Genomic DNA, 18,168 nt, shown 5'->3' with positions numbered 1-18,168 from the left:
CCCTGGCTGCTGCAGACGGGCTAACATTCTCCCCGAGTCCAGACTTTACTGGGTTCTTCTAAAGAACAGACTTGGTGACGACACAAGTCCGTACTTGAGTTGTGAATAGAGAAACAGCCTATGAATCTGATTTTTAGGGATTCGAAAACTGTTGCGGATATCTATGATATCTATATATCCGTATGTATATATCTATATAGATATATATATAAACATCACTTATTGATATCAGTGAAGCAAACTACCGAAGTAAAAGCCGATGAATTGAGCATCTCTGCTGTTTTTCTAACATTATTTAAAGCCTTGTCAGTAATAAGTGAATTACAGCAATCAGCGCCGCCCTCTAAATGCTAAGCAGGGTTTGGACATCTTCAGCAGGTATTAAAAAGATTTCATGAAAAACTAAGGCAAACCTTAAACCTTAAAAAATAAAATTCTTTAAATGTAAAGACAGTTAAAAACAACAGGCATGATAAATATAATATTCAATTAATGCATCAGTTTAGATTTTGAATATTTGAAAAACTTTTCTTAATTTAATCTCTTCTCTGGAGACACGAGCCAGAGGCCAGATCCAGATGCTGTCTGTAAGCGCTGACCTGGTGTACTCCTCCTGCAGCTGACCCGGGTCCGGAGGAAAGAACTTCACTGAAAGTCGAAACAGCGTGTTTCCGGGTCCTGGGGAGCAATAACAGAAATATTGAAATTCCTCTCTTTATCAAACGGCTTTGGTTTTATTCTTTTAGCCAACTGGATCGCTCCTTACTTCTGGCCTGCCTTCCGATGGGTTTTGTCGGTTCCAGCCAAACCTAAAGAAAGACAGGATTTTTTAATTTTTCATGGCTTCCAGCTCACAGATTGAATGCCTGTCAGGTTAAAACCGCTTATCTCCTGTTAGGAGACGAGTCCTGGTTCACTGAATTGAACATGTATGATCTCTGTTCAAACTGTGGCTGATCGATGAAGGAAAGTACAAGAAAACCCAACGATTCTAACCAGAGGGAGCTGTCCTCATCAGCCTATAGACACATTTCTGCATCTGCATTTAATTTTCTATTTACCGTAATTTTCGGACTATAAGCCGCGACTTTTCCCCCATTTTTCGACCTTGCAGCTTATTTAACAAGGCGGCTTATCTACGGACTTTTACAGCTAATGGCCACTAGGGTGATACATAAATCTATGGATTTTAATATCCACCATGTTGACGTCACATTTGCTTCAACAGACAAGTATGGTAGCCGCGCGGGCAGGAATGCGGAGGTCCTCCGGAAGCAGACTTCTACCGCGACTGGTACGAGACAGAACGACAGCAAGAAAGACGGACATTGCGAGCGCAAGACAGTTTTTGTGTAAACAAAAAAAAAACTGCGGCTTATAGTCCGGTGAGGCTTATTGTCCGAAAATTACGGTAGGTACAACCTTATGCAGTAAGCTAATTAGCCTGGACTCTTTTGCAGACGACCAAACTTCTTATTCAGATTTCAGCTTTCAAAAACATACATTGCAGCAATTGAGTTGATTCCTTCCCGCCATCATCGCAGCCCCAAGCCCATTACAGGAGAACAGAAGACCTCGCCTTTTAATTCAGGCCAACAATTCCCTTTAACAACCCCCTTTCAGAGACATAGACAGGTATGGGGCATTGCAGGCTAACAAAGAAGCCAAACGACCCCCATTCTTAAGGGGGGGACCCGTTCATCTGTTTCTATTTGCATGTTTTCTAAACCAAAACAAGGCTTAACCCAACGCTATTCCTGACATTTTGAATTGAAAAAGCTTCTTTTGAAACATCTTTGAACTTGGAAACAAAGTCCAGTAGATTTTTTTTTACTTTTTTGGAAGGACCAAATATCTTATTGCTTATTATCCAAGTTAATTACATTGGGATCAGCCTTCAGCTCTTATAGAGCCGATGGATCCATTGGAAACCAACTCTGCTGTCTTTGAACCTGATATGCAGCGTGGTTCGTGTCCCTATGCCGGCTGATGGTGGAGTTACGTTCCACATGTGTTTCTGGGAGGATAAAAACAGCAGAAGGTCTGACAGACGGGTTAGAGTTAAATCCACTCTGGTGAAACAAATACCTCTACCTCAAAGTTTGCATGAACCCAGAGCAACACGGCGACTGTTAAATGACCTCAGAGTGAACGCTGACCCTCCGCCCACATGTTATGACGCTGTGACCTTTGGCCTGCCACTAGCAATGCAAACTCTTCCACATACAGACTTGTTTTATAGTAGTGAACAGCCTGAACCTTTAAAAAACTAGAAAACTTCCACATCAGGCGTATTAGGATTAAAAAAGAAAGTCTGATACGTGAGCTGGAAGTATGCTGTATTTTCTGAGCGAGCAGTGAGACCAGTTGGCAGCGTTTGATCTCACACTGACTCACTCAAAATGTTTCTGGCACGCGCTCAACTTTGACAGACTCTGCTTTGGCTGCGGCTCCACACCGATCCTTTTAACCTGACCTCCGCTTTCCCTGCGCTCGCTCGGCTCCTCTGCACTCAGGATTTGATAAACCAATCAAAGACGGGTCCTTTTATCCAATCACCAGTGCAAATAGCTAACAATGGGATTAGAGTATTAGCTGCCAATTAAAATCAAATGCTTACCAAGAACAGGAGAGGACGCAGTCGACTCTCATGGCGCCGCCTCAGCATCTAAAGTATTTTTTTTGCTAGGATGCTAACGTAAAATGGACAACGATGTAGCGTCATCTCCATAGAATGGATGCCTGGAGGCGGCGGCTCATAAGTTACGTTTATAAACCTGAACGTGTCTGACCTCACGCTGCCTCAGGCACCTACGGCCATCTTGCCCATTACGTTTTCGATTAGCATAGAGCCAAGTTCCTCCCTCCCCCGTCTGCCATGTTCCTTCATCTTTATGATGTTGTTCATTCACTATAGCCGGGCGTACACTCTAGGATTTCTTGCCCTTTTCGGGCCATTTCTCCAATCATGTGCGTTAGAAATATTTTATTTATACTCATGGGTTGTGTTCTAATGAACTATTATGATGTATAAGGTCATGCAATGGACGGGTTGTGAAAGAGGCCTGCACATCTTCTATCATACGCTGGGTTGTAAAAGAGACCTGAACATCCTGTTTTTTCTAAACATGTGTTCTGGGAACAATTCAATTGTAAAACAACCACATGCTTTATTTTAACATATGTGCTGAGGTTTAAAGTAAGATCCTTTTGTTTCCCTTCCCCTTTAGTTAAACCTCAGCTGCTGTAATTAGGGACATCCACTTTTCTTCAATAAATGGCGAGGAGAAAGCTGAAGACTGCAGAGTGGGGTGGAGATTTGTAAACTCCGCAGTCTCTTCCTACTCTCCTCGCGACTAACTAAATTAATTGTCTCTGTGCCTTCTTTCCTTCCCTGTATGTATGTATGATGTTTTAGGTGCTTAAACCTGACAATGCGAGAATTTTTGATCGGGCCGACTTTCAGCCTGATCGTGCGGCGGGTAGCATACAGGGGGTAACGAGGGACGATTAGCCTCTTACGACCACCTCCCCATCAGGAATCATAAGGGCGGGAGAAAATCAAGCGCGTTTGAAATTGGCCGTCGTGAGGTGGTCGCGGACAATCCTGCTGTTGAAGCAGAGTTACGAGCCGATTTACCAGAACCTCCAACACTGTGCATGAGGAAACAAGGGAGTTCTTCTTCTTCTACTTCTACTTCCAGATTGAGGGTCTGACAGTCCGAACAGCGTTATCTCTTGGAGCTGAGTCCAATGTGGTTTTTAGACGTGCAGTGTGAGCAGGTAGATCGCATCAGAGCGCCGGGTCGCACTGTAATAGAACAAACATCGTGAGCTGTGAACTTTTAAACCCTGAGGTTTTATCGTAAAGTTTGCGCTGTAGCTGCGTGCGATTATTGAAAATATGGCACAGTGTGAGCCCAGCTTACAGGGCAATTAGTTATAAAGGATGTCAAACAGGAGTATCAAACCAGAGGAGGCCAACTACAGATCCATGCCACAGTCTAAATTACTCCTTATAGTTTTTGGATTTTTAGAGCCATAAATACCCCCCTCCCGCAATAAAGCACTAGTTTGTGTTTATTTTCCTCTGAATAATGTGTGAGTATGAGAAACTGCTTAGAAAACTTGAAGATTATCGGAACCATCTACTGTAAAAAACCTGGAACTCAACATTAATAATGACATTAAGGCCCCGTCCACACGAAGTCAAAACAAACACGAAACGCTAATATTTTCCTTAAAGAAACGTTTGGCCCTCGACAAACGTTTGTCTTAAAGACGGAGACGTAAAATAAATGTGATCGTCCACATGAATGCATGAAAACGCTGCAAAATGTATGCCAGGCCTGTAAGTGGCGCTGTGGTGCCAAAGCAAAAATAGGGAAAAACAGGCAACGAAATGTTGGGCATGCGCACTAATATTTATACATGGTTGCCCTGCGGGTCCATTTTGGTGGTTCAGTCAAATTCAGGTGCTGAACTATGTGGTGGATATTGCTCTGTTCTTCCTGGAGATATTCCAGAAGAAGAAGATTCTGTTGTAAGCCCGACAGCAGGGTGAGTAGCATCAGCAGCAACCATTCAACACAGTACGGCGCCATTATTGTTGTGATACTGTGTCGCGCATGCGTGTTTAGAGGCGACGCTATGACGCATGCGTGTAAGAAAAAAAATGCGGCTAGAGCTTAAAGATGGAAACGCAAAAACGGCGTTTCAAAATCTTCCCACTCTGAAGGCTTAATAAAAAAAAAGATCGTTTACAGACCCCCGAAACGCCGGCTTCGTGTGGATGAGAGGCTGGTTTGGTGAAAAAGTTGTGCGTTTAGGCCAGGGTTTGACTTCGTGTGGACGGGGCCTTAGAATTGAAAAAGCTTCTTTAATGGGAAGCGAAACGTCTTTAAACTTGGAAAAAAAGTCCATAAGATTGTTTTTAATTTTCTTTTTTTGGAACTACTTTGTGTAGAGCTACCATTAAAAGATCCCAATAGAATACCCTGATGATTGTGGATGGGAAAAGGGGAATGAAAACTTTTCCAAAGGCAGGTTTTTGTGTTTGGAAGCATAAATAAAAGCTGTTATTGCAGCACATACCCAGTTCATCTGCATGTTGGTAAACTCCAGGCCAAAGTAATCGCTTTCGATCAGGTTACCTCTGTGGAAAACCTCAGAGAGGAGGGTCTGTCCAAGAGACTTTGGCTGAAAGAAGAAAAAAAGCAGAGTGAGGCATTCCTTTCATCTAACGGCCAAAAAAGATTTTTATATCCTCCTGTGATGCATCTTCAACTTGCACTGAAGTTATACATAATCAAACAGAACAGAGCTGATCCTCTGAAACCTGCGCAGCTGAACGTCAGCTTTACAAATTCAGTCTTTGGCATCTGCAAGCAATTTCCTTCATTGCTTTTTTTTTCCAAGTCTGCAGGTTCCATCTGTTGGATCTCCTTGATAATGACACAGAGAGGTTGTAAAATAGAAAATAAATGTGTTCAGGGTTGCTGTCTGAGCAGAGAGTAGCAGGAAATCTGCTGAAGTTTACCTTCCCCGTGCTCTGGGGTTTATTTTCACTAAACGAAGAACTAATTACTATGTACCAGGAGCACACTGCACTTGAGGTTTGGAAACTTAGGCTGCGACTTTTTGAGAAAATTATAGCATAAAACATCTGGTAGTAATGTAAAACGGTATTTTTAAAAGCCTTATAAAAAGAACTACACTGCATCGCTAAAGTTAGGTGCAACGGCTCCAAGAGCTTTTCTCTGGATGGTTTTCTCATTCCTTTGATACGATCTCACGCCCTGCGCTCTGAAAACCCTTTAAACTGTAGGTGAAATGTAGAAAAACCCTCAGTAAATGTAGAAATCTGTTGTAAAAGTCTCCTGTACATGCTCTCAGTCTCTGATTACAGCGGATCTAAAATAGAAAACAGCAGCTAGAGTGTTTGAATACTTGGGTCTGCCTTTGAGTAGGAGCCAAACGCATTCCAGACGACATCAGTAAAGCATTCTGAATGAAAACACTGGATAAACGGGAAGAATTCAGGCGCGATGCGTCACTTTGGCTTCATGGAAGCGTTTATTACCTTCAGCTCATCGCTGACCTTAGATCCGCTTCATTTCATGACACCAGAAGAGCACGGCCAGTTCAATCATTATCTACTTAAGTGAAAAACTACATTTAAAGCTTGAATTAAAATCTCTAAAAGTGAAGAATGTAGCTCCTAATCGGGTTACCCTGGAAAATATTAGATACTATTATTAGTTCCAAGAGACAAAAAAGGAAAAAAATATACACTTATTGCGATAAAAACCCAACATATTCAAAGATGCTAGTTAAATGTGTGTAATAAAATAAAAAACAAATGTAACACAACTTGACTTTATTTTAAGCTTAAGGTATTATTCCTTTAATAAAGAATAATTCAGAAATCTGACATTAATGACCGTAAAACTATGCAAACATCACTTGTCTCTGCTATGGATACTGAGCCGAGGAGAGCTCTCCGCGCAAAGCATTCTGGGATATATCTGCCTCTTCTGAGGCCTTTTTCTTCTCATTCACTTCCGACCTTCAGCCATTTTCAAAGATCCGCGGTGAGAAAGGTGAGCTTCAATGACCGTCTGAAACCGTAGCTCACCACAGATATACGCCCGAAAGTTCGCAGAAAAAGATCGCTAACGGGACGAGCGCGTAGGACGGCCTTACGTAAACATATCACCAGAATGATTGACAGTTAGGAGGACCACTGATTGAGACGATCCACCCAGAAATAAAAGATCCTCCTCTATACCTTTAACAGTACAAAAAACAACTTTACCAATGCAAATCACAAATTTAAGATTTAGAAATGATGATTTGCAGATAATTCCTGCTCTAAGGTCATTTTATAGTCTCTATAGTCCAGTTAACGATTAATCAATTACTAAATTATTTGACTATTATTTCAATCACCGATTAATCCGATTAACTGTTTCAGCCCAAGTTATAACCTGTATTCTAACAGACAGCGATCTGATGTCACACGTAGGGTGGACTTTTATTTACGAATTCAGACATTTTTATTGACAGCTATCTTAACCCACAGCTGAAGCCGAGAGCGGTGACTGGTTTGGAACAATCATGACAAAGCTCATCAGAGCTGACCTCCAGACGCCTTGTTCTGTTCAACAATCATTAACCAAACAGCAGGAAGGTTCACATTCTCACCTCTTCAATCAAGAAATAAGGACAAGATCCGACTGAGGAGCCATTTTCATCAAACTAACGGCTGATATCAGACACATGATGTTTTTCAAAATGACTGGTGAACCAAACAAGCGGGTAGGGAACCAAACAGGAAATACGCGTAGTGCAGAGCGAATGTAGATTTGACCAACCCGTCCGTGGAGGATCAGGAATCAGAAAGGTGGAATAACTCTTTCTTTCACTTTTACCCGATGTATTCCAGCATCCAGCTGCCATGCACGTGGGCATTGTCAGTTTCACTATAGCTCTGGTGAATTTCAATGGTGAAGTCCTCTGGAAATCTTCAATAATTGTTGTTGATTGCAGATGTGTCTAGTAGTTCCCATTGATTTAGCTTGGAAAGCGGGGAGAATGGCGCTAGGCTTACCGCACCGTGACGTCACTGCTGGAAGATGGCAGGAGGGAGGGGCTACTAGATTTGGGCAAAAATGGCCGCTCCCAGACTCAGGGATCACAACGAAAAATATTATTTTAATTATTTTACTGATTAACGCTACATTCATTAAATAACCATGAACATTTTAGTTTTAGGTATAAATAATGATCCATTGATGATTCTTTGATGACCAGACTTTTCCTTTATAGGATTAGTCATTAATCAATCGGTTTCCAGCTTAACCACCCTTGATGGGATGGTCTATAACCGGTCTATAACCGATGCACGATATTGGGATTTTGGCCGATATCCGATATGCCAATATTTTAAAACTCATGTAGCCGATAACCGATATCGATACCAATGTTAAAGCTGGACAAAAATAAGTAGTCATTGAAAATAGCAGTTTTATTATCCATTTCTGACACTTTGAAAAATAATATACTCAAATATATTTTCATATGCTGATATTAAATAGATTTTTTAAAAACGCGGTATCGATCTATTTTACTTTCAAAATCTGGTGAAATTTCATCGTTCTGTTACAAACTCTCGTGATATTTTGCAAATTCTTGTGAGATTTTGTTAGTAAAATAGATCGATACCGCGTCAATATATCAACATATAGAAATATGGTAACATTTCGTGAATTTTCGGGGGATTTCGTAGCATAACGATGACATATAGCAATATTTCTTTAGTAAAAGAGATTGATATGGTGTTTTTAAATGGCAATATATCAGCATATGAAGATATTGGGATATTTTAATGTATCAATATTTTTTCCCTCGTCTTTAGAAGTTTTTAAGTCTGTAAAAAAGAAGTTTTTGAGGAAGAAGAAGAAGTAGTATTTTTTTTTTAGACTTTAGAAACTCAGAAGCTGATCAAATATCGGGTTAAATATCGGTGGGGAGGCCGATGTCCGATATTCAGTTTTAAGGCCGATACCGATAGGGGGCCGATTATATCGTGCATCCCTATCTATAACTAAAAAAAATACGAAGCACCATAACCTCTGGTTCGACTGCTAGAAACTGTCCTCCACAGAAACGCTGAATGAAGTACCTTTTATGATCAGTTCATGTGTTTAAAAACTAAATCAGAGGATGAGAGTGAGCGGCTCGATGAGAGGAACTGTATTATTTCTGGAAGCCCGTCTGCAGCTCAGCCTGAGGCCAAAACAGCAGAAAACAGAGAATAAAATAAATTTAAAAAAGGACATAACAGAAAGAAAAGCTCCAAAAAACCTTCTCAAACCTCCACTTTTATAGCGATGTCCAAATGTGTTCAGTGCATTTAATAGTCAACACACGCTATGAGCTTAACTCTCATTAAAGCGGGGATTCCCATCATTCAGTTTATTACACTTTTATCCAATCTTGTAATCTCGATTTCTCAATGTCCATCAGGGAAATCTCCAGACAAGCAGCAGAACAAAGAGTGCCGCATAAGAAGACAAATAAATAAATAAATAAATAAATAAATAAGAGGGAAAATGAGAATTTAAAAAAGGTAGAATAGCTGATAAACAAGCCTCCAAATAAATGTCACACCAGGTAACGTTATACGTCCCTCCTACTGCCGAAAAACGCGTTTAAACCTGGGAAAAATTGGGGCCCTAGGCAAAGGCTACGTTCACACTGCAGCCTGAAGTGACCCAATTCCGATTTTTTTGCCCATATGTGACCTGTATCTGATCTTTTTATGACAGTCTGAACGACACAGATCGGATTTTTTCAAATGCGACCCAGGCCACTTGGATATGTGGTCCTGAATCCGATACGTATCTGATCTTTTCAAATGCGACCTGTGTCTGTACGGCCAGGTCGCATTCATCCGACCTACACGTCATTGATACTTGACAAATGTTACTAAATGTTACTAATCTGCGTCCTACTAAGCGGAGGCGGGAAAAACTAACAACCATGGCGGAAGATAACACAGAGAACAGTCAATAGAGAGCTCAGTGAGAGCTCTGTACGGACGTTGCTATTACTGCCCCACAAAACGCCATTGCAAGAAATCTGGCTCTCTTTCTTTTTGATCTTCTTAAAAAGATTTCGTTCGTAATGTGCCTGCTCCTGTTGGAGAAGAACTTAAAGAACGCAATATACGCTGCGGTATTACGAGTCATGTTTACTTCCGCAAACACTGAGGACGCTTGCTACATGTGACGTCATCGCGTCCTCGAGTGCGCATGCGGGACACTTCGGTTGAACGCTTTCAGTTCACACAGTAGATCACATACAAGTCGCATATACTTGGAAGTGTGAACGGACATGCAAAAAAATCCGATTTCACAAAAAAATCGGAATTGAGCATTAAGGCCTGCAGTGTGAACGTAGCCAAAGACAGGCAGGGGGCCTTATTTATTAGTAAATATATTGTTTCTGTATGTATTTACCATAGCATCATCATGTGACGGAACTAGATCGCTGTACATGCAAACAATTGATCAACAAGTTGAAACAATGGAGGCGACTGAGTGTGAAACTTGCGGTGTAATTACGAAAGGAAAAAAAAGTCCACGATTAAGTTTCAAAAGATGCAAGAAAATGTTTGATTCCAAGAGGAATAAAACTGGAGTAGAGCCGGCAAAAAGGTCAGTCAGACTGACTGTTTTTGCTGCTTGTACCAGTTAGTTCTGACGCGCGGCTGAAGCAGCTTTGCTGCTCTGGCTGCGCGGTGCTAAAGTGTGTCTGACGCGCGTTGGGCGGAGCTTCACTATCCTTTCTCTGCCTTGCAGCTATATTTGCTGTGATTAGTGGGAATAAAGTAGTTTTAATATGTTTTTAAGCGAGAAAATCCACCTGAAAACTTAATCATTGCAGTCAGTTCATTCAGATTATTATCCTGCCTCCCAATATTATTTCTGTCGGAGCCGCTCAGACCCCCACATACCAGTGGTGCGCTGTCAGTAGGATCCCATTCATCAGCAGCCTCTGGCCGGGTCGCCTCCTCGCGGTTCACCGCAGGGGCCGGTAGGTGTTTTTCATCTAAATAATCCAAACTGCAGGCAGCAGGATAATAAAAGTGAACATATTCTGCCGGCAGATTTCTGCATTTTAAGTTAATTTATGCGTCAATAAACTGTTTCAGAGGAGCGATCACAGCGCTCTGTCATCAGCGATGTGTCTGTCTCACGGCCAGCTCCCAGATCAGCTTCTCTGATTGGTTGACGCGGCGCGTCGAGCAGCAAAAGTTAAACTTTTCCATCTCGAACAGCAGCGCGTTTGTAGCGTGCCAGACGCGCTGCGCCTGCTGCTCAAAACGCGCTGCGGGACATTTTGCTGCGCCTTGACGCGCGTCAACCATTGACTTTGCATGTAAACTCGCTGCTTCTGCCGCGCCAGCTGCGTCCGGTGTGAACGTAGAATTAGAGTTTACTGAAGCTGGAGCTAAAGCTCAGGAAGCATTCTGATGATAGACACCTGAGTTCAAGTCCTAGCTAATAGTGCTACTGGTGTTAGCAATGCTGTTAGAGCTGATGGTTTTCAGCGAGATCTTCCAGCAGTCAGGATTTATTCAGTAGCTGTGTCGAGGACCAACCTCAGGATCTGGTAGTTCTGGGGTTCTGCCAGCAGATGGAGCCACATCTGTTTGTCAGTTCATTCCACCCGGTGCTGACGTTCTATTTAGGCTCAAAAAGGACAAACCAAACCGTATGAGGACGGATGTTTGGAGGATAAAGGCTTATTTGATCAAAATTAAACTGGATTTCTTTTTTTTTGGCTGTATCTAAATCAGGCAGGATTTTCTGCTGTAGACACTAATGAGTCATGAAATTGATGGGTTCCTTCCTCAAAAGTCCAACCAGTATTTAAAGCTCAGATCCATCAGTGGGGAAGGACTAATGGTGAGCGGTTCACACCCAGCTTGTGGTGCATATAGACCACAGTGTCATGGTGTCACCGGGTCACCTAATCAGGTTTCAAAAGCAGAGGAGATTATGACAAGCAGATGTTTCTCTGCGAGACAAATCTTCCTCTGGGCGTGGCGGTCGTTCAGCATGCCGTTTGGTGTTCGGAGCGGGAAGTTTGTGAGAAAAAAATAAATTATATATATATATATATATATTAGCAATCTGTGACGGGGGTGGGGGGGGTGGTGCATCTCATGAATAGAAAGCAGGAAAAGGAAAGTAAACAGGTGAGCAACAAACCGTGTCTCGACCGATTTGAATCCAGGTCCTGGGAGTGCCTTGCTTGTGTGACGGGTTAAACACGGTTTCATCCCAGATTCTCCCGCTGGCAGGAGGGACGTGTTGGGACTTGTTTTTATCACAGTGGGACAGATGTCGGTTTTCTGATAAAAACTCTTAAGCCTTTAAAGCCACATGAGACTTCTGCATCGTCAGGGTGATATTTTTGTTCTTGAAAAGCCCAACTTACACAATCACACTCATATAGTGAACAGAAAATGTGTAAAAGACTACACAGAAGTGCTTAATGCAGCAAAATGGATGCAAATAAATGCTGTAATTGAAGTAGCTCAAAAAGTGTTTTTATTTCACTTTTACAATCTATTTTTTTAATGTAATCAATTATTTCACGGTCCAGGCTTTTAAGGGTTAAGCTCTGAACATCGGCAGCTACGTCTCTGAGGCAAATGTTTAGGATATTTAACTGCAGTTCTGGATAAAATCCCAGATTAATCCTAATTAATCACTTTTTTTGCCTGCAGACCGTTTCCTTTAGAGCGTTTTTTAAGGATAAACAGCAGTCGCCAATAATCAGGATCAGGTCGCCTTCAGGTGACAACCTGCTGATGTTTCTAACTCGAGATGTTTCAACATCCTTCTCTCTGCTATTCTAAAACGCAGCTCCACTTCAGACATTTTGATTCCGATTCTAGAGGGTTTTCCCATAAGGAATACACCTAAGGAGGGGTTAAAGTTCCCCCACCTGCTCTTCTTTCACACTTTCATCTGTTGCCATAGTCTGGGTGGTTTGATCCATTCAGGACCTTAAAAATGAAGCTGGGTGATGAATCAACTTTATCGCTTAATCAAATTTTTGGTTCATTAACATTTCGTTTTTGGAATTTGAGATTTTTTCTTCACTGACCCGTTGAGCTTCCATGTCTCAGAGTGACATCAGTTCTTCGCTTTTTGTTCTCTAAATAAAGGTTCATAACTGATGAACTAGCTCACTTTGTGATCCCACTAGCTGCAGAAATTTAGAAAGTTATTTTATTTATTTTCCATTGTAGCAAATATTGAAAACCGCTTGCACAGAGAATTGCAACTGTTATTCTAGAGTCTAGTTTATGATTGATTTTATTATGTTGTTTTTATGTGTTTTTATATGTCTTATTGTACTGCTGCCCCTTGGCCAGGTCTCCCTTGAAAAATAGATTTTATGTGAAGGGACTTCCTGGTAAAATAAAGGTAAAATAAAAAAAAAATAAAATAAAAGTAGCGAAACACGACTGATTTACAGCATTTTTCAAAAGCTTGGATTTTGTGGCCCTTTAAAGTCGTAGGGATATATCTAAATGTCAAATCATTCTGGCTTAAACATGTATATAAATGTACTCTTTATCAAACCATATTTTTCCAAAAGTTAGAAAATTTCTATTTTTTTTTTTTTACAAATCCGGTCTTAAAATCTGTGTTTTTCCCGTTATCTTCTGCAGGCCAGTTAGTTCTACGTCAGCCTGAACTCCTAAATTCAGCCAATCATATATCAACGGTCATCTGTCAATCAAATGTTTTCGGTCAAAGCATCTTGATTCATATGTCGCAGCTAATATACGCAACGGTTGAAATCAGAATCCTTTCCTTTCCCATTGAGTTGCCTCCCAGTGTTCACGGGGATGGACGTCTGTGTCTTCGGCAGGCGTAGAGCTAACAGAACTGGCAGCGTTGCGAGGCAAGGGCTCAAACATGTACGGCTGGAAGCCTTCTACACCAAACCAAGCTTCTGCCGCCCTGGCGTCCTCTTCCACAACATCTTCGTCCCCGCTTTCCTCCTCTAAATAAAAAATGGATGACGGAGGAGACTCATCCACGACCTCTGACACTAAACTCTCCTCCTCTTGCATGTTTCCGCTGTCCATAGCGTTCCTTGACAGCGTCGTTTCTAAGTCACCAATTTAGTGCTACTTGGTCCCAATGGAATTTCCCATTGGGAACCTGCTAGCACTAAGTTGCTAACTGGTTAGCAAGATGCTTCCAATAAATCAGCCACAATCAAATGGCTTTCAAACCTTCCACCACAACAATCCCGCCCCCTTTTTAAACGACCAATCACATTCACTTTATTCACTCGTGTAAAGTCAGGCACCACTCAGGAGAATTCGGAAATTCAGCATTCGGAGAAGCCGCTTCCCTATGATTTTAACTTATGGTCACCTCTCAGAGGCGATGACTGAAGTAAGAGCCAGTTTTTAAAAGCAATACGTCTCATTTTTATTTTACAATGTAACCCAAGTTAGGGGGGGAAAAAAAGAAAAAGAAAAGAATCAATGTGAATTTAAAGGAGGGAGGAAACTAGATTTTTAAGCCGTATCGTCCAGGTCTATTGGCATTTTTATTTAACTTTTTATTATTATGATCCCAGGGGAGGATCTAGGATCCTAGGAGATCAGGGGCTTAGCCCCAAGGGTGAAGATGAGAGAGTAGACTTTCTTCTAAATCCCGTTCTAATGTAAAATATGACAGATTACTGGATTAAAGAAATTTCTACTATACTACATGCTATCACACATAACAATTCCCCCTCGATTACATGGGAAGAAATGAATTCATCTGCAAGTCTTTAACTTTGTTTATCCCTCTCTTCATCAACAGCAAACTCTGTGGATTTGGTCACATTTGATCATTATTTGCCAAAGTTATCAGAGGGAAATCATATATTTTAGCCGCCTGATAGAATCCGTTTCCCCATAACATGGGAAAAAAAATAAACAAATCCAGTGAAACTGTCATTATTTTTCATATATCATGTTTAAAACATTTATTATTTTATATTTTTGAATCCAAAATAGTTGTTGGATTATCTTTATTTAATGTATTTTAATTCTCAATTCCAAATGTCTGCAATAGCATTGCTCCAGACATTTGGAATTAAGAAACATCTTCAAACTTGGAAAACAATGTCCAGGGGTTTTGGTTTGAACTTTTTTTTTTTTCAATATTTATGAATTGTTAGATAAACATTTAAACAGAAAATATATTTCATAAAGATAATCAAAGGGGGAACGGATTCTATCAGGGGGCTAAAATATACGATTCCCCCCTCATAACTTTGGCAAATAATGATCAAATGTCACTAAATCCAGAGGATTTGTTGTTGATGAAGAGAGAAATAAACACAGTTAAAAATGTGCAGGTAAATTAATTTCTTCCCATGTTATGGAGGAGGAACGGATTATTTCAGGCAGCTGAAACATCAAGTCTCTCCTCCTCCCATATCTTCGGGAAGTAAAAAGCATCTGTTTCCAGATTCTCAAAAATTGTTTGTGTGATATCATGTAGTATACTAGGAATGTCCTTAATCCAGTAATCTGTCATATTTTACATTAGAACGGGATAAATCAGAAAGTCTACACTCTCATCTTTTCAGGAATATTTGTGTCCTGCTATCAGCCAGTTTCCATCCTCTGATATCAGCAATGAAAAATGATTAATACTCACTACTGTTGGAAATCTGTTTGGTGACTGACTTTTATTTCTGTCAGGTTTAAGTGACAGAAGTTGGAAAAAGACGATTTTCTTGGCGTTTAAAATAACACAAAATAGCTTTAAAGCACCTCGTCTATTTATTTATTTTACAATTTTGTAAACAACAGCTGCTGATTAAACTGGATGTTGCAACCGTGACGTGATTATAGCTGATTTTAGCGAGAAATCGATCAGACGCGTCGTGAAAATGGTCCCATCCGCCATGTCCGCCTCTCTGGCTTCAATGCGATTCCCGAAATAAAGGGAACAGAATTTCATACACCACCGGGACAAACAACGTCTGGAAGTCAGTCAGAGCTTCACATCCCTGGAACATCAGTCTGTTTAGCAACAGCCATTGGTGAGAACTTCTTCTTCTGCACGGGAATGCTACGGGCTGCTTTCCTGCCTTTGCTGCCACCATCTGGTGAAATCTAGTACTGCACATTTTACTCAGATCAGCTCAGAAGCGAGATCCGGGGCTCTAGGGGAAACATCCGGGGCTGCAGCCCAAGTAGCCGCCCCCTAGATCCGCCACTGTATGATCCCCAGCAACAGCTCAGAGCTGCATCTCCTCAACCTTCTGATGTCTGGTATAATATTCCCTGATCATTTTCTCTATAAAATGTCATAAATTCTGTCTTTCTTTTTAAGTTGTTTGTGCTGATGTCTAAATCTTGTCCGGTGTTTTAGTTTAGGCCATTTTAATGAGGTTAAAATGGGTTTTTGATGCAGCAGGCTGCAGCATTCATATAATAAAAGATCATCTGATTCTTTAAGCGAATTACTCCCAGTAAAATGTGGAAGAATGGTTTTTCTGAAAACTCCACATTCCCAGTTAATCAGTTCAGTGTAAAATATAGAAAAAAGGGAAAAAAATGTTCTGGTTTTTCTGCAGACATTAGTTGTATGAATGAAGTCAGGCTAACATCTAACATAATGTGAAGGAAACAGAAACACATTCCTGCTTCACACAATCAGTGACTTTTATTAGTTTCACTCTATGCAGACGACTTTCACATTCTCTCTGTAAAACTTCCAGACATTTTTATATTGAGCCGGGCTTACACTGTGTGATATTTTCAATCGTTTCACGCAGCTACAGCTCAAACTGCATGATGAAACTGCAGGGTTTAAAAGTTTACAGCTCACCATGTTTGGTCTCACGCTGTGCGACCCGACGCTCTGATGCGATCTACCTGCTCACTCTGTACGTCTAAAAACCACACGTCTGACTCAGCCCCGCAGTGAGATGGTGCTACTCGGACTCGTCAATCTGGAAGAAGAAGAACTACTTTGTTTGCAGATGCTCAATGGGGGAATTTACCATTAGGCAATACTAGGCAGTTGCCTAGAACCCCAAGCTCCTGGGGGTTCCATAAAACTCTGTTAAGATGTATGCTTAACACACCTATTCCACACCTATTACAGCAGCAAACCATTTGGAAAAAATTATGCAAACAGCGGTGTCGCACTTTAGCGACTTTTCAGGCTCCTCTAGCAATTTAATTTAAAAAAAGGCATTGCACCAAATCTTGCGACTTTTTTCTGGTACTGGATACTTTGGCGATTACATTCAGAGGGCCCCCTGCCTGTCTTTGCCTAGGGCCCCAACTTTCCTAAATCCGCCCCTGCTCAAGGTTCAGGTAAATCGGCTCGTAGCTCTGCTTCAACAGCAGGATTTTTCCACGAACACGTCACGACCTCACGATGGCCGACTGAGTTTCCAACATGTTTGATTTTATCCCGACTTCACAATTCCTGATCGGGAGGTTGTTGTTAGAGGCCGATCGTCTCTCATTACCCCCTGTAAACTACACGACGCACCATCAGGCTGAAAGTTGGCCCGATCTAAAAAAATTCTTGCACGACTTTAGAATCGCCCCCGAAAAAGGCCAAAAAAATCGTACAGTGTTTAAGCTTTCCAGAGTCCTTTATCTTAACATATAAAATACCAAAGATCACAATAAATCCATGACAAACGCCTCTAAAGCAAACAGCTTCTGCATTAAGGTCATAAGAAAACAATGGATTCTGTTAAATGTGATTTTTCTTTAGACGATAATCGAATTGATTCAGAAAACTAATGTCGCGCTACATCAACAGCATTGATTCTAAATATGGAATAATTCTTAAATGTAAACCATGACTTCTACTTACTTAGACAAACTTTATTGTTTCGTTACTAACAGCTTTCTGTCAGTAAAAACACATTAATAGTGAAAACACACTTTTAACTCCCAGCAGCTAGGGGGCAGCACAATGCCCAGGAGGCTATTATTCAGCTGCTCTACACCAGGTGCAGCAGAGCAAAGACATATCGTAGGTTTTCCAGCACTTTACCATTTTAAAAATCGTGGTGTTACATCTTTGTTTTTGTATTGCGATATATTAGCATAAATCGTGACACCAGCTTCGATCTTATCGGCAAATTCTCTCCAGTTCAGACACCAAATAACAACCTGGATGGAGGAGCCTTCAGGAGGCCAAGGAAAGAGGAGGAGGGTAGGATGGTGGGAAGGATACAGGAATTAGTAAATCTAAATTAATGCTTTTTAATGCTCTTAGAAATTATTTTAAATGCCATCAACCAGTACCCATTACTCTCTCTCATATATATATATATATATATATATATATATATATTTATATATATATATTTATGTTTGGGATGGAACGATTTATGAAAAACTGTCTCGGTTCGGTTCGCGTGTGTTGCGTTCGGTTCATGCGCTGCTCCTTTTTCTCATAGGCGAAGCATTTACACTCCAGAGCAGAAGGTGGCGGTACTGCGACCAAAGCCAACCACCAGTAGTAAACAAGAAGAAGAAGAAGCGAAGCAGCGTAGCCGGGTGTAGCAGAAAAAAAATCAGTTGTTATA

The 18,168-nt window shown here is 41.1% G+C and overlaps 1 protein-coding gene across 3 annotated transcripts in view; it reads right to left on the bottom strand.

The window, feature by feature from the left end:
- farp2 (FERM, RhoGEF and pleckstrin domain protein 2) overlaps positions 1-18,168 on the bottom strand; it is a 76,706-nt gene that overhangs the window by 41,434 nt on the left and 17,104 nt on the right. For all 3 annotated transcript variants that reach the window (XM_038306881.1, XM_038306880.1, XM_038306882.1), the window contains exons 3-5: positions 5,095-5,199; positions 767-809; positions 600-678 (exon numbers count right to left, since the gene is read on the bottom strand). In XM_038306881.1, the coding sequence (XP_038162809.1) occupies positions 600-678; positions 767-809; positions 5,095-5,199 (227 nt within the window). The remainder of the gene's footprint in view (positions 1-599; positions 679-766; positions 810-5,094; positions 5,200-18,168) is intronic.

The sequence above is a fragment of the Cyprinodon tularosa genome, unplaced genomic scaffold (assembly GCF_016077235.1).
Source record: "Cyprinodon tularosa strain WSP-4 unplaced genomic scaffold, ASM1607723v1 ctg596, whole genome shotgun sequence".
NCBI classification, from domain to species: Eukaryota; Metazoa; Chordata; class Actinopteri; order Cyprinodontiformes; family Cyprinodontidae; genus Cyprinodon; species Cyprinodon tularosa.
This window is presented reverse-complemented; position numbering and strand designations above follow the sequence as displayed.